We start from the raw sequence: 13712 nt of genomic DNA, 5'->3' as shown, positions 1-13712 counted from the left end.
ACATGTATATACACACACATACACATATTTTTTTACTTATTTTCTGTTTTCTATATATAATGTTTAGATGAATTAGAACTATCTAGTTTATTTTTAGAATGTTAATTAGAAATGTTATCATCAATGAATTAATATAATAACTTGTTTATTTTTAGTAAATATAATGCTTAGTTGAACTAGTTGAATTAATATATAGATCAACTAGTTTATTTTTAGAAGATGCTTAATTAGTTGAACTTGTTGAATTAATATATAGAACTAGTTTATTTTTAGAAGATGCTTAATTAGTTGAACTTGTTGAATTAATATATAGAACTAGTTTATTTTTAGTAAATGCTTAATTAGTTGAATTAATATAACTAGTTTATTTTTAGTAAATGCTTAGTTGAACTAGTTGAATTAATAAATTTTTCTGTTAATAGATTTTTTTTTCTGTTAATAGATTTTTTTCTGTTAATAGATTTTTTTGGTGATATTATTATTGAATATGCATGTTTGGTGATATTATTGTTCAATGGTGTGGATTTTCAAGTAAAGTTGTACAATGCTCAGAGTGTAACCCATTTTGGTTGCAAAAATTGGTATGCATTTTGCAAGATGTATGGTCTTGATGAGGGTATGCTTGTCACCATGGATCTTGGTGATCCTACAATCGAGCAAGAGACACCTTCGATTTGGGTCTTTGTGGATACACCTCCAGTTCTTTCCTCATGTGAGCTAAACATAGTTATTAAGTAATTTATATTATTTATTTCAAAATATAATGTTGACGACTTATCTCCATTGACAGCTTATTTTCATTCTTCAAAGAATGTGCGGAAGATGGTAGACAGAACGTACTACATTAAAGGCTCTGAACTAACTTATCAGGAGAAAAATCATCTGGTCGGATTTTGTACTGAACTTGAGAATTACAATATCTACAATCAAACTCCTCAACATTATGGTCAATACGTGCCACTAGTGCACGTGTTGAACTACGGTAACTACCATGGAGATACCCTGGTAAGATTATTTTTTACTATTACAACATCCGTGCATCTTTTTGCACACTTCTAAAACTAGTACATCATTGCTAACTACAAAGTTATTATTATGTTTTTCAACAGATAATCCCGAATAATTGTGTGCCTCATCTGATGTATACGCGTGGTAGCCTTCATGTTTTGAACATACGACCAGGTCGTCCTACGAATCTCAACTGTCCATACCGGGTTTTTAAAAGAAGTGGAGACATAACAATCAAAGAATGGAAAAAATGTATGGACAGTCGTAAGGAGATTCTTGGAAGCAATAAGCAGCGGAAGGCAAGAATTGGAGACAGGATGATCGCCATTCTTCATAATGGAGAGTCAGGGTTTATATTGTTTTATGCTATTTTACCTTAAGGGTGTTTAGGTCCTACCTGATACTGATGATCATGTGCTAAGAACAATTATGTAGGGTTGGGTTCGATGACTATATATGAGGATGATGATCGTATGACTTATTATTAATAACGAGTAGAAGTTGTATGATAATGCATGATTAGTAGGACTTGTTATTATATATATATATATATATATATATATATATATATATATATATATATATATATATATATATATGATGATGTAATGATGCAAAGCATGCATGAGCATGTTATATCTGCGGGTGCAATGAACATAGCAGCAGCGTTGATAAACAAAGCATGCATGATGTATGATGCATAACGTGTACAATGTGTAGTATCGTAAAATACCAGCAAACGAAAAAGAATTAAAATGAAAACACAAAATTAAATGAAAAAGAAATCATAAAACTAAAAACCCACCAAACCTTATAGTACCGGTTGGTGTTACCAACCGGTACTAAAGGGCTCCAGGCCCCCGGAGCTGGCTCGTGCCACGTGGTTGCCCTTTAGCACCGGTTCATGCTGAACCGGTACTAAAGGGGGGGGGCCTTTAGTGACCACAAATTAGTGCCAGTTATGTAACCGGCACTATAGGGCCTTACGAACCGGTGCTAATGCCCGGTTCTGCACTAGTGGGGGTAGGGCACGCCTCCCTGCCTCGTGGCCACCTCGAAGCTTCCTTGACGTCTACTCCAAGTCTCCTGGATTGCTTATGTTCGAAAAATAACTCTCCCGAAGGTTTCATTCCGTTTGGACTCCGTTTGATATTCCTTTTCTTCGAAACACTGAGGAACCTTCACTCTAGATTCAACAGAGGAACAAGGGCTAAAAAATAACTCTCCCGAAGGTTTCATTCCGTTTGGACTCTCCTGAATTGCAAACCTCCACTCTAGATTCAACAGAGGAACAAGGGCTAAAAAATATACTGGATTTTGCTTCGCTTACCATTTGACCCGACGCCGCACAATATTCATCCAAAGCCCTTCGTAGACTTGTAGCATTGTTGTTGTCTGCTTTCATAAGAATGAGCGAGTCATCGGCAAATAGCAAATGTCACACCGTAGGCGCCCCTCTACAAACTTTCACCCCCATCAAATTTCCAGTCTCTTCTTCGTGTATCAGGAGACTAGTAAGACCTTCGGCGCACAATAATAATAGGTATGGTGAAAGAGGGTCTCCCTGTCGGAGTCCCCTCGATGGAGCAAAACTATAAGAGAAATCATTATTCACTCTCACCCTGTAAGTGAGCGATGTTACACACTCCATGATAAGTTTTATCCATTCCAAATCAAAACCAAGCTGAATTAAAATCCCTTTCAAGAAACACCATTCCACTCTGTCATATGCCTTGTGCATGTCCAATTTTACCGCACAATTTCCAGTCTTTCCATGCCTCTTATTTTTAATGGCATGATAGCTCTCATAAGAGATAAGGAAATTATCAGTAATCAACCTTCCCGGTACAAAAGCACTTTGCATCGGAGAAATTACCTCAGGCAAAAGTACCTTGAGTCGGTTCGCAAGGAGTTTTGAAATCACCTTATACACCATGTTGCATAAACTTATTGGACGGAATTGGGTGATATGACCGGGGCTGTCAGTTTTTGGAATCATGACTATTATAGTTTCATTCCACCCATCCGGAATCTTCTTTGAGTTAACTGCCAATAAGACTTCATCAATAAGATCATCCCCAATAATATGTCAGAATCTTTTATAGAAAACTGCGTGTAACCCATCCGGACGGGGGGCTTTGAAATCCCCGATGCTAAAAAGGGCCTTCTTAACTTCATCTCGAGTATATTCTGCTGTTAACATGTCATTCATGGCCCGACTCACCTTCGTTTTTACCTTTGCTAGCACGTCCGGATCCAGCATGTAGGACGCCTAACGTGAACAGTGTTTTGAAGTACTCCACCGCTAGGTTCTTTAAATCATCCGGATCCTCTACCCAGTCACCACTATCGTTTCTCAGTTTCTTGATAAAGTTCCTCCTCCTTCTGGCAAAGGCGGATCCATGAAAAAACGCAGTGTTACAATCTCCGTGGCCTAGCCAGTTAACTCTGCCACGTTGCACCTAGTACAGTTCTTCTTGTTCTAACAAATTCTCAATTTGCATATGAAGTTCTTGCTGCCTTGCGATTGCCTCATCTGATAATTGGCCGGTCATAACATCATTTAATTCACGGTGCAATTTTTTTCAGCCTAGTACGCGGACCCTTAAGCACATTCTTATCCCATCGATGTAGTTCCTCATGAACTTCTGCCGTCCGGCCTGACAACGTTGGTTGTCTGTCCTTTGCTCGTTCCCGCGCAGCAAGTATGATTTCCTCAACCGATTCTCCACAAAACCATTTTGCCTCAAATTTCTTAGGTGCTTCATATCTCATAGTCTGCACCCGTTCAGAATAAATAGTATCAATAAGAATCGGCGATGATCAGACTTGTTAAACTCTTCATTGGTCACTCCATGATGGGGAAACATGGTGGTCCAACCATGATTACTGACCGCCCTATCAAGTCTCTCCCTGATTTGACCTTGTCTCCAAGTGAAAATGTCACCGTGATATCCCTGATCTTCCAGATTACATTCATCTAGTACATCTCTAAAAGCCCGCATGCATCGTTGGGGCCTGATGTTACCCCCGTCTTTCTCGAATCCATGCAAGATTTCATTGAAATCACCGGCTACTACCCACGACAAATCAACCATGGCCTGAAGCCCTCTCAAGTAATCCCATGTCAGATGCTTCCGGTCTCCCCTTGGTTCGCCATACAACCCAGTAAACCTCCATCCCGATGCACTGTTTTCATCAATACGAATATCAATATAGTTTCTATGAATTTTCGAAGAAGTGACCTTTATTTCATCCGTCTGCATCATCACAAGTCCACCACTCTGGCCGTCGCTTACTGAGACCTCTATCCCTGAAAACTTCAACGTCGTTTGAGAATTTCTGCCTTTGCCTTACTCAGGTGCGCTTCAGACAAAAAAGCACATCTAGTTTTATCCGCTCGTGCAATAACACGAGCACATGAATTGCCGCGGATTTTTGCATGCCCTGGCAATTCCAACTAAGTATTTTCATTGCACGGGACAAACCTCTAAAGCAACTGAAGCTTGCACGTATCAAACCAGACTTTGAAAGCCGCTGACGCTTGCATGTAGCAAAACAGACCTCCAAAGCAAGCCACCTCCGTGAGGCACCTCAATAGCACAATGCTTCAATAATCCACACGGCAGAAGAAGACAGACAACCTGACGGATCAAGTCGACTGGAAACAAGACGACACACCATCCATCAAGCCAGGCTTACGGAGGGGTCAGAAAAATACATCACGACCTGAACTAGCACGCCGGCTGGAGACGAGAACGACCTGATTGCCGCAATGCGGAGAGGCCGGACTAAGCAGCGGCGACAACACCGGCCGCCGAAGTGGCGGCTGGCGGCGCCGCGAGACCTAGATTGATTTTCATTTTCCCCCAATCTGGTTGGCGGATGGTGCGCTTTTAATCGGCCAGGTGACGAGAATCTTTTCCTTTTTCTTTTACCCCAAAATTTAGTTCGTCGAAAAGATAATACTCCCTCCTTCCATCTATATAGGGCCTAATGCATTTTTCGAGGCTAACTTTGACCAAATATTAGAGCAATAATATATGACATGCAACTTACACAAAGCACACCGTTAAATTCGTGTGTGAAACGAGCTTTCAATGATATTAATCTTGTCAATAGTCAAAGGCGGTCTTAAAAAACGCATTAGGCCCTATATAGATGGAAGGAAGGAATAATTCAGATGGCAGTGACTCAGCTATTTTTCATCGGGAAACGTTTGGGGCCGGGGCACCGGCCGAACCTTCGGTCGGTCCAGTCCATGCGTGCACGCCGCGACCCAGTCACGAGCAACCACGTGGCGCTGCGGATCTCGCGAATCTCGCCTCATTCCTGTCTCGCAGCTCCGCGGATCTCGTCCCCATCCTCATCTCCTGCAGCGCCGGCGCCCACATCTCGCCGTCGGCCATGGAAGGTCGAATCCCCCGCGCGTCCATGGATGTAGATCTCACCCCGCCATGCTTTACAGCCGGTTTTGCCATTGGATGCAGCCCGTTGACCAATCCCCATCACCGGCGGTTGCAACTCCCACACGTCTCGTGCTTCTGCCTCGCCGCCGACGAGCCGGACGGCGATGGTCGACACCGGAGGCTTCTGCAGAATCGTCGCACCCCCTCATGTTGCAACCGTTTAAAAAAAAGCTTCATCCCCTAGATGAAAAGCTTCAACCGGATGTAGAGAAAGCTACAAGCGGTCAGCGTCATCGCCAGAAAGCTACAACCGTTGACATGAAATGCTACATCCTTCGATTAAAAAAGCTTCAACCGAAACGACACAAAAAACCTTGACCAAGTGCTGCTAAAAAGAAAATAGCTATAACTTTTGGTAAAAAAGCTTCAACGGTTGTTGGAAAAAGCTTCAACCATTGAGAGAGAAAGCTACAACTAGACACTATGAAAATAAGAAAGTTTCAACCAGCGACGGCTGGAGGTGGAAGAAGATGATAAAATGCTGCAGTTTTGCTACATGCTTCAACCGGCATAGATTTTTGCTACAATTGGCATAGCATTTTGCTATAACTAGCGTCACGTTTTGCTACAACACACAGCCGGCGTCGCGGTTTTGCTACAACTAGCATCGTTTTTTGCTACAACCGGCATAATGTTTTGCTACATCCATTATGGCTGAGCTGCGACCCAGCACGGGTTTCCGTGAATTCTGGCGGCGAGATCCAGCACGGGGGGCAGGGGCGGATGCTGCAACCGGTCGCCAGCGAGCTGCTACGGGCTCGCGGCGAGCTGCAACCTCGACCGGCCGTAACGGAGCTCGAGCCCAAATCCATGGCGGCAAGGAGATCATATGACGTATGTAAGACATGATTGAAGCAATTCCAAGGCGGCTTGATAGGTGGGGGAGCCCCTCGTCGACGTGATTCAGCTGCGGGGAGCGAATAACAGGCGGATCTAGCCGCCGCCGCCGCGGATCGGGGACGGTCAGTCGCGGGGGGATCCAACTCCCTGTTTTCCTTGTTGTGGCTGTTCGTACACGGTCGCAACAAAACTGTTCTTTTTTGCTGCAACGGTTGCTTCAGTCCATGTATGCGCGCAGATCTAACGGTCCATGCAAACCACATCGGACGGTTGGGCCTCGACCGGCCCAACTGTTGGGCCGGTGCGCCGGCGCAGCTGCCCTTTTTCATCACCGCAGTTTCACCGCTCCTCGCTCCTGTCTCCTGAGCCGAGCGGCAGGATCCCGATCCAAAAGACGACCGACCCTCGCCCTCGCGTATGCCGGTTTCGACCTCACTTTGCCCCGCTGTGCTGTACCGCCTCCCTCCTCTTCCCTCTCACCCCAAATCCCAAACCTCCGCGCCCCCCTTCCGGCGGTCCCCAAAACCCTAGCCCGCCGCCGCCCCCGCCGATCCCGCCGCCATGGATGACAGCCTCTACGACGAGTTCGGCAACTACATCGGCCCGGAGCTCGCCGACTCCGACGCCGATGACTCGGACGCCGCCGCCTCCCCGTCCCCCTCGCAGTCCCGCTCCCCCTCCCCGGCGCGCTCCCCGTCCGGCTCCCCCGGCTCCCGCCGCCCCGCCGCCCTCATGGACGTCGACGACGACGACTACGCCGACGCCGCCCAGAACGCCGTCGTCCTCGCCGAGGACAAGAAGTACTACCCCACCGCCGAGGAGGTCTACGGCCCGGGCGTCGAGGCGCTCGTCATGGACGAGGACGAGCAGGCGCTCGAGAAGCCCATCGTCGCGCCGCCCCGCGTCGTCAAGTTCGAGGTCGGCACCCGCGCCGGCGCGACCTCCACCTACGCCTCCACCGATTTCATCCTCGGCCTCGCCTCCAACCCGCTGCTGGTCCGCAATGTGGCGCTCGTGGGCCACCTGCAGCACGGGAAGACGGTGTTCATGGACATGCTCGTGGAGCAGACCCACGAGGTGGACACGTTCGACTCCGAGGGCGAGCGCCACATCCGGTTCACAGACACCCGGGTGGACGAGCAGGAGCGCAGGGTCTCCATCAAGGCTGTGCCCATGTCACTCGTGCTTGAGTCGGGGAATGGCAAGTCCTATCTCTGCAATATCATGGACACGCCTGGGCATGTCAATTTTTCCGACGAGATGACTGCTGCGCTCAGGCTAGCGGATGGGGCTGTGCTTGTTGTCGATGCTGCTGAGGGCGTCATGGTAATTCATTGATCCTATTGCTTTATACATCTCTGCTTAATTGATGGGTTGAACTCTGTTTACTATATCGAAGTAGGGAGTATTAAACTGAAATTAGTGTTGTGACTTTTTTGTATGTTAGATAAGGGTTGTCCATCATAATTCAGTTTGACAAGAGATTTGCTAGGGATACATCTTTACAGCTTCACAAGTTCATAATTCAGGAGTATTTCTGTTGGAAGTGGATAAAACATATGTGTATCAGTATTACCACCACATCTTACCCAAGCATCTGAAGGATACAGTGAATAACATGGCTGGTTCAAAACAGTGATAGGCTTATGCAAGGCGGCCTTTGCCTACTACTCCCTCCGTCCCATAATGTAAGACGTTTTTTAGCACTGGTGTAGTCTAAAAAAACGTCTTACATTATGGGACGGAGGGAGTACCTAATAGACGTTTAAGCATCCTAGGTGTTGCCTAGGCAGTTGTGCAGTTTTGACTGTCAGGGGTGTATTTCGCATATAGACATTTAATTTAGGGCATGTCAATGACTAAACTACCAGCTACTGGTTTGGCCGTTGCCTAGCGCTTAAGAACAGGAGACTGAAAGCTTGAAGCTACAAATATACTAGTTAGCACTATATAAGAACAGGAGATCTGCATGTTTTAAACAGACGATTTTTATCCCACGTCTAACAGTTCTGAAGGCAAATAGATAATGCTTTATTTTAACTTGGTTTATGTGAGCTTAACCTTTTATTCAGTTGGAACATATAAGTGGTTTGTTGGTGCTGCATTTGGGACACTAACAGCTGCACCTGCTGATGACAAAGGCATTGAGAAATCAATAGAGTTCACACTTGGTAGCATGTTGAAAATGTGTTGTTTTCTTGAAATTATCAGCATTGTTTTGTCATTGGGTCTGTTGTGTTGTCTTAAAAATGGAGCACAAATTATCATAAATTAGAACATAATAACAGGCCTGACGAGCAAAACATCTGTTGTCAACTTGTTCGTCTTGTATTAGCTAATGACCTTCACTACTGTTTTCACTCAAATGAAAAACTGCAAATATGCAACATGCACCAGAAGCAGAATATATGTTGGTGGTGTAGAGTTTTTTCCTTTTGCCAATAACAGCAGTAGCTTGGCTGCATGCATACATGCCAGCATTCTCAGAATTAAATTGCTGAAGTTAATTTTCTTTTTTATTGGGACATTATATATATTTGTATTTATTTATCTCCATTGATGAGTAGGTAAACACTGAGAGGGCGATTCGTCATGCAATCCAAGAAAGACTTCCCATCGTTGTTGTGATTAACAAGGTACATTTTGCCTGGTTCCACTTTTTTCTAATACAATTCGGTTCCAAGCTGAAGCTGATGTATGCTCTCACTTTGTGGTTTTACAGGTTGACAGACTGATAACAGAGCTAAAGCTACCCCCAAATGATGCGTATTTTAAGCTACGACATACACTGGACACAATCAATGATCTAATCTCATCTTGTTCTACCACAGTAGGTGGCACTCAACTGGTAGACCCTGCTGCTGGAAATGTTTGCTTTGCGAGTGGTTCTGCTGGCTGGTCTTTTACCTTGCAATCGTTTGCGCATCTTTATTTGAAGATTCATGGGATTCAGTTTGACCATGAGAAATTTGCATCTCGTCTATGGGGAGATTTGTATTATGACCATAACTCTAGAACCTTCAAAAAGAAGCCGCCAGCAGCAGGTGCTAATAGGTCATTCATTGAGTTCATCCTTGAGCCTCTGTATAAAATCTATAGTCAGGTTGTTGGAGAGCAACAGAAAATTCTTGAAATAACTCTCGCTGACTTGGGTGTGACACTGAGCAATGCAGCTTATAAGCTTAATGTTAGGCCTTTGCTGAGACTTGCTTGCCGCTCAATTTTTGGCACTGCTACTGGTTTTACTGACATGTTAGTGAAAAACATCCCCAATGTGAAGGATGGTGCTGCAAGGAAAATAGAACACATATACACTGGTCAACAAGATTCCTCCATTGTGGATGCAATGAAGAAATGTGATTCCCTTGGTCCTCTTATGGTCAATGTTACAAAACTGTATCCTAAGCCTGACTGTAGTGTCTTTGATGCCTTTGGACGAGTTTATAGTGGCACAATACAGACTGGTCAGGCAGTTCGGGTGCTTGGAGAAGGCTATTCCCCCGATGATGAAGAGGATATGACTGTCAAAGAGGTCACCAAGCTGTGGGTCTATCAGGCACGGTACCGTGTTCCAATAAGTAAGGCCCCTGCTGGTTCTTGGGTTCTTATTGAAGGCGTGGATGCATCAATCATGAAAACTGCAACCATATGTCCTATGAACATGGATGAAGATGTGTACATATTTAGACCTCTACGCTTCAATACCTTACCTGTTGTGAAGATAGCAGCTGAGCCTCTTAACCCGAGTGAGCTACCTAAAATGGTGGAAGGTCTACGTAAAATTAGCAAGAGCTACCCTCTTGCTATTACTAAGGTAGAAGAGTCAGGAGAACACACTATACTTGGGACTGGTGAGCTATATCTAGATTCTATAATGAAGGACCTCAGAGAGCTTTACTCTGAGGTAGAAGTGAAGGTATAAATCAATGCACTTGGTCTATTTTCCCTTCTTTTTTGAAGCAGATTTTTACCTTGCTGCTTTATTTGTACACAGGTTGCAGATCCAGTTGTGACATTTTGTGAAACAGTTGTTGATACTTCCTCTATGAAATGTTTTGCTGAAACACCCAACAAGAGGAACAAAATTACCATGGTTAGATTTTGTTTTTTTGGCTTTTCTTGTGCCCATCTTTCTTCATCATGGTAAACAAACACACATGGTCAACTAATTGCGGCTTTCTTTGTCTGTGGAAACATGCAGTTAGCTGAACCACTAGAGAAGGGCTTGGCAGAAGATATAGAGAATGGCCTCGTTAGCCTTGACTCGAGGCAGAAAGAAGTCACCGACTTCTTTCGCCAACGCTACCAGTGGGATGTGCTTGCAGCAAGGTCAATATGGGCTTTTGGACCTGACAAGCAGGTATGGCAAACTGCTTACTGACCTGCCATTGTGTAGGCGTGTAGCAAATTTGATTTTATTGGTTGGGCTCTCTCATCTGTTATTAGAGTTGTATGAGTCCCTCCAGCGTACTGATTAAATGTTTCCAGTTGATGTTGAGTTGGTCACGTGCCACAAACTTTCCAGCAGACCATCAGTTCGTTGCATCCATATTATATTTTCCACTTTGTGGACTGAATGTATCATACTTTGACACACAGGGTCCTAACATTCTATTGGATGACTCTCTTTCGGTTGAGGTGGATAAGAATTTGCTGAATGCAGTCAAAGATTCAATTGTTCAAGGGTAGGGCACTCTGTTCTGTTAATTCAAATTTCCTTTGGAATCTTTGTCAGTGCCTTTCTTAACCATTTTATTTACTGCCCTAACCTCAGGTTTCAGTGGGGGGCTAGAGAAGGCCCCTTGTGTGATGAACCAATTAGGAATGTGAAGTTCAAGATCTTAAATGCAAATATCGCTCCAGAACCATTGCACCGTGGAGGTGGCCAAATAATCCCCACCGCTCGTCGGGTTGTCTACTCAGCATTTCTAATGGCTAATCCTCGACTAATGGAGCCTGTTTATTATATTGAGGTTAGTTATGGGAATCATGGTTCTTGTACATAGACTAATCATCATTATCTAGAACACGTGTATTTGATGACCTGATCTAACAAATGCGTGCATTTGGCATTGGTAGATCCAAACTCCAATTGACTGTGTGTCTGCTATATATACGGTCCTGTCACGGCGACGTGGCCATGTGACAGCCGATGTACCCAAGCCAGGCACTCCAGTATATGTTGTCAAGGTAAGAAGTGTGCTCCATTTCTTCTGATCCAGCCTTATTTTTTTAATCTGGCGTAAGACCTGTATGACTCTTGCTGATGGTATAACTTCTACATTTGTCAGGCATTTTTACCTGTCATAGAGTCTTTTGGGTTTGAGACAGATCTCAGATACCATACACAGGGACAAGCATTTTGTGTGTCAGTGTTTGACCACTGGGCTATTGTTCCTGGTGATCCTCTTGACAAGGGCATTGTTCTCCGGCCTTTGGAACCAGCACCTATCCAACACCTTGCCCGTGAGTTCATGGTAAAGACCAGGCGAAGGAAGGTGAGACATACATGGATACTGAACGTACATACAGCCTCTTTTGAACTGATCATGAATTAATCATATGCACACCCATTTTCCAGGGCATGAGCGAGGATGTTAGCATCAACAAGTTCTTTGACGAGGCCATGATGAACGAGCTGGCGCAACAGACTGCAGATATCCACCTGATGATGTAGTTTGACGATGGAAGTCCATTGTTCTGGTGCGCTGGGAACATATCAAGTACTTTCATGGGGCTATCATGACGCGATCTTCAAGGAGACGCAATTTGCCGCGTTTTGATGGTGGGTATTATTATTATTTGTAACAGATCATTGTAGACTGAGTACCATCTGTAGTCATGTATGTACTATCGCTCTAACATCTACGCCGTCTAACCAGTTAGTGTAACCATCGACAGAGAGCTGAGACTTGTGGTTGATTTTTGATAGGCGATGGCATTTCCAGGGACAATAATGCCTTTACTTGTTTGATCCTTTCTTCACAAATTACAACCATTGTAGCACCGAGCGCCTTTTCAAGTTTCTGGAGGATAGTTCTGTTTCTTGCCATGCCTATTTGATCTGTGTTTTTATCAGGATGGATTACTGGACGTAATGTGCTTTCGTGGTAAACTCTTGTGAGGTGGTGTATCTCTATCGCTATGGTCATGCTGTGTAATACTTAAATCTTTTATCCAGGTTTCAAAGTTTGTATTCTGTTTTTTCTTTTGAGAATTTTGTATTCTGTTACTGCCCCCTCCGTTCCATATTGTGCATAAGGGCCCATTTGGTTTAATGGAGGGGGAATGGGAGCTTATTAAGGGTGAACAGATTAAAAGTCCACTGATTGGCTAGAGATTGGTAGTTTGAGTGGAAACGGAAATAAACTTCCATCCTTTCTGGATTAACTTCCATCATATGTATCAAACATCAGATTTGCTAATTCCAATCTAGATGGGAGTTAGCTATGTCACATGCTTATTTGTCCACCCAGGCCCTCCACAAGGAAAAGCTTCATATTCATGCACGTCCATCATATACACAAATTCATCATCAATTCAACAATTTGACAAAACAAATAAATCATAATTCAATAATTCAACACATGACAATTCTTTAAAAAAAAATCATACATAGATAGGCGATACACAAATGAATCAAATGCCTCCATAGTTGCGCTCATTGATCCTCTTTTTCATGTTGATCAACCACTTCTTGCATTCCCAATCCAAGAGGCTAGTGTACCACAACATGATCCGACTCTCTCAATGTCGTCGCCTTCTGAAGCTACCATTTTGCATATTTCTCTTGCATCTGCAAATCTTTTCTCTCTCTCAATGTTCAGCTTGTCTTTCACCCTCTCTCGCCCGTACTCCATCCTCTTCCTTTGCATATTCATGAAGAGCATGTACCTCTACTTCTTCTTCAACTCCTTGGCGGGAAAAAAATACCCGTCCATATGATGAAGAGCCTGTACCTCTACTTCTTCAACTCCTTGGCAGGAAAAAAAATACACCCGTCCATATGATGGACATTTTGCTTGCTGCGCCATCACGCGCGCCCCTCCTTCTCCCATTTGTTTTCCATCACCTGCCGACTCCTCTTTGGCATGGTGACTTGTAGTCTTGTGCGTCCGCTCCTCCACTTTGCTCCTCTTTGAACTTCTTCATCCGATCCAATAGATTGATGAGAGCTAGAACCATCATTTTTCTTTATCTTCTTGGGGTCGCCTTTGAACTCCTCAACGAGGTTTTTTCACTTTGATTTCCCATTCAATTGCAACCAACAATGAGACAAAGCGTAATGGCTTGCCCTCGGTTTGTTGGTATACATTCGCCGCCAAAGTTGCATGGCTTTGGAGTTCAATGTCAGTTTGGTTTTAGCCAACCACTTGTGTATAGTAGCCCATGTGT

At 44.2% G+C, this 13712-nt stretch overlaps 1 protein-coding gene across 1 annotated transcript; it reads left to right on the top strand.

Annotated features, from left to right (window-relative positions):
- Window positions 1-6700: 6700 nt before the first annotated feature.
- On the top strand, window positions 6701-12344 carry LOC123155944 (110 kDa U5 small nuclear ribonucleoprotein component CLO). The gene is made up of 10 exons (XM_044574093.1): window positions 6701-7643; window positions 8885-8953; window positions 9040-10233; window positions 10312-10410; window positions 10519-10677; window positions 10917-11002; window positions 11092-11290; window positions 11397-11507; window positions 11609-11815; window positions 11899-12344. Exons 1-10 carry the CDS (start codon window positions 6879-6881, stop codon window positions 11992-11994), a joined length of 2985 nt encoding a protein of 994 aa, XP_044430028.1. The 5' UTR covers window positions 6701-6878; the 3' UTR covers window positions 11995-12344.
- The last annotated feature ends 1368 nt before the right edge of the window (window positions 12345-13712 follow it).

Source organism: Triticum aestivum, chromosome 7B, assembly GCF_018294505.1.
Source record: "Triticum aestivum cultivar Chinese Spring chromosome 7B, IWGSC CS RefSeq v2.1, whole genome shotgun sequence".
NCBI classification, from domain to species: Eukaryota; Viridiplantae; Streptophyta; class Magnoliopsida; order Poales; family Poaceae; genus Triticum; species Triticum aestivum.
Note: the sequence above shows the minus strand (reverse complement) of the source record. Positions and strands in the feature narration are given on the sequence as shown.